This window comes from Mastomys coucha, unplaced genomic scaffold (genome assembly GCF_008632895.1).
Source record: "Mastomys coucha isolate ucsf_1 unplaced genomic scaffold, UCSF_Mcou_1 pScaffold15, whole genome shotgun sequence".
NCBI lineage: Eukaryota > Metazoa > Chordata > Mammalia > Rodentia > Muridae > Mastomys > Mastomys coucha.
Genome location: NW_022196897.1, coordinates 73,726,616 through 73,729,773, shown reverse-complemented (window position 1 = coordinate 73,729,773; position 3,158 = coordinate 73,726,616). Strand labels below are relative to the sequence as shown.

Here is a 3,158-nt window from a genome sequence, read left to right as displayed (position 1 = left end):
AGACAGGTAGGTCTTGAGTTCAAGGGCAGCCTGGTCTACAAAGTGTGTTCCAAGACAGCAGGGCTGTTCCCAGAGACAGTTTTGATAACTGAAGCAAAGAAAGCAAGGGCGCTGGGCAGTGGTGGTACACACCTTTAATTCCAGCACTTGGGAGGCAGAGAGGCAGGCAGATTTCTGAGGTTGAGGCCAGCCTGGTCTACAGAGTAAGTTCTAGGACAGCTAAGGTTACACAGAGAAACCCTGTCAAAAAAAAAGCAAAGAATAAAAAAAAAGAAAGAAGGGAAAGCAGAATATGGGTTAGTTTGGTATAGCTTTCTCCATTGTCTCGGAAAGGCAGTAAATAATGTTTTGCTATAAGGAACAGGCTCTGATTACTTCCCCCTTATTCCAAAGGAATATGGGATTCAGAATAGCAAAGGTTGTGTTGTGTAAGAGCTCTTAAAAAAATGGGGGAAGGACCACACACTCAGGGCTCAGGAATGGTGACCCCAAACACCACCAAGACAGGTACTTGATGCAATCTGCAAGGGGTTCTTTTATTCAGCACTAGGCCAGACTCATCCCAGGCAAGGGTAGAGGAGTCTGGCCCCAAGCAAAAATTTAAAAAGGTTTTTATACCCACACAGTTGCTAGAGAAAAAAGGGAAACCAAGGCAGGGAAAGTGTGGGGTAGTCTCCGTTTGCTGCTGGCTTGTGCTCGGGTTCAGAAGCAGGTTAGCCACCTGGCAATTGTTTGCTACCTCATTTTTCTTTCCTGCCAGGCCACTCAGGTCTCTAAGCTCTGGGACCTGGCTTCCCATTCTTCTATGTCCTGGGAGCTGGTCTCCCATTGAGTTCAACTAACAGCTAAGAGGCTACGCATGCTGCCTGTATGGAGAGTTTGGTTTTGAGACCAGCAAATAGTGAGTGAAATGGGTGAAAATCAAGTCACCAACATGGCTAGCATGGTGACAGATGCTTACTATGAGGGGTTAAAAGTTTCGTAAGAGACCCTGAAAACATATTTGCTCCTAAATTTGTCCCCAGGATCATCTCCCTAAAGATCCATCAGAATGGTCTTCCCTGGCCCACCCACACTCCTGAAGCTGGTTTCACATGTACTGGTGAGGGATGAAGGATTGAACATCTCTGCTCTGGAGGACCTACCAAGTCCATTATTCCTAACTCTGTTCAAGGAGGCCAACACTCAAAGGAAAGCAAAGATGATTAAGATCCTGGTGGAATACTGGCCCTATCCTTGCCTTCATGTTGGGTTACTGATTAATAAACCCAACTTTCAGACCTTCCAGGCTATACTAGATGGAGTAGACACATGGCTGAAACGGAAGTATCGCACCAGGTAAGCTGAATAGCAGGTAAAGAAACATCTGTGCTTAGGAGAATAGGGTGAACTTTGGATCAGAGGCCTTGACTGGTGTCTTAGCGGCTATAGGTGCCTGAAAAGCTTATGAATGCTTGTTCTAAATATGAGAAAGAGGTTGGTGCAGATGTACCCACAGAAAAATGACCCTGTCCCTGTGTATCTACAAGTTAGTAATAGGATCTGATATGCAAGGAGGTCACCTTTAATCCCAGCCCTTGGGAGGCAGAGGCAAGTGAATCTCTCACTTTGAAGTCAGTCTAGTCTATAAAGTTACAGATCCAGGGATACACAGAGAAATCCATGCCCTAAAAAAATACAAACAAAAAGAAATAGGAGCTGACAGAACTCCCAAGACAACTGAGTGGGGGTGAGGAATAGGACAGGTCTCCAGATGCAGCTCAGACAAAGTGCCCTTGCTTGGCAACTAGATGCTATATGGGAGACCCAGTACTGAAAACCATGAGTATATAGAAGACGGCAGAACAAGGAACAAATAGCACCAGAGATGATGAAAAAAGTGATGCATCTCGATTTGACTTCTGATACATCTCTTGTTTTATCCACAGGATGTGCAGGCTTCAAGTGGTTCACTTGAATGAATACCATGCTTCCTCGGCTATGCAGGATGGAAGAGAGGGCAGAGACTACTTAGGAGAAACTATGCTTAACAAGCAAGTAGACCTGTCTCGAAAAACAAAACAAAACCAACAAACAAAAAAGAAGCAAGTAGAGGCAGGCCAATCAAGATGCACAACAAAGCGTTTAAGGCTGTTCCATGACCTTTCCTTTATGTCTTCTCTGCATGAAGATAGACACCAAACACAGTTGTTGCAGTGGGTAAAGGGGAGAAAGGATTTCTTGCATCTCTGCTGTGAGAAGTTGGGGATTGGAGCAATAGAATGGCCCAAGGTCAGGGATGTATTACAATTATTACAGCCAGACTCCATCAAGGAGTTGGAACTGAATACCGTGGGGAATCTGTCCAAACTGGCAAAATTTGTACCTCACATTAGCAAGATGAGAACTCTTCAGAAACTCATGCTAAGACGCATCTTTGGAACAAGGACTTACACACAAGAGGAGAAGAGGAATGTCACCAAGATCATTTCTCTGTTCCCTAAACTCAGCTCTCTCCAGCATCTCACTATTGATGATGTCTATTTTCTCACAGACAACATGAAAGAGTTGTTCAGGTAAGAAAGGATGGAGAGCTGTTACTGATACCAGACAGAGTAAATCTTTCTTTTTTACATTAGAGAGTAGTGGGCAGGGCGGTGGTGGGGCACACACCTTTAATCCCTGTACTTGGGAGGCAATGGCAGGCAAATTCCTAAGTTCAAAGCCAGCAGGGTCTACAGAGTTAGTTCCAGGACAGCCAGGGCTACTCAGAGAAACCCTGTCTCAAAAAGCCAAAAAGAGAGAGAGAGAGAGAAAGAGAGAGAGAGAGAGAGAGAGAGAGAGTAGTGGGCACTACTACTCTCTGCAGTCCAGTGTACATTTAACAGTGAATAGGTAAGCACGTTCTTATTTCATGTTAAGTGTCTCAAGGGTTCATATGACCACTCAGAAAGCTGAGCAATGAAGTGGAGTAGACTACATGGAGAGGGCTGCTGTGGTAGAAGGCCAGTATTGTGAGTCAGATCTAGTAAGGTTCTATCACAGCAATTCTATCTGATCTAATATGAAGGAATGGGAAAGAGAAGAGGCCACTACATAGGGAGGGCTCAGATCTGCACAGTATCCCAGGTGAGCTCTGTGTTTTAATTAGATTTGGAGGAACAGACCCTACCCTTCCC

At 44.9% G+C, this 3,158-nt stretch overlaps 1 protein-coding gene across 1 annotated transcript in view; it reads left to right on the top strand.

Annotated features, from left to right (window-relative positions):
- Positions 1 to 1,051: 1,051 nt before the first annotated feature.
- LOC116091699 (preferentially expressed antigen in melanoma-like protein 7) overlaps positions 1,052 to 3,158 on the top strand; it is a 36,575-nt gene continuing 34,468 nt past the window's right edge. The window contains exons 1-2 of the mRNA XM_031373221.1: positions 1,052 to 1,338; positions 1,929 to 2,555. Coding sequence (XP_031229081.1) covers positions 1,052 to 1,338; positions 1,929 to 2,555 — 914 coding nt within the window. The remainder of the gene's footprint in view (positions 1,339 to 1,928; positions 2,556 to 3,158) is intronic.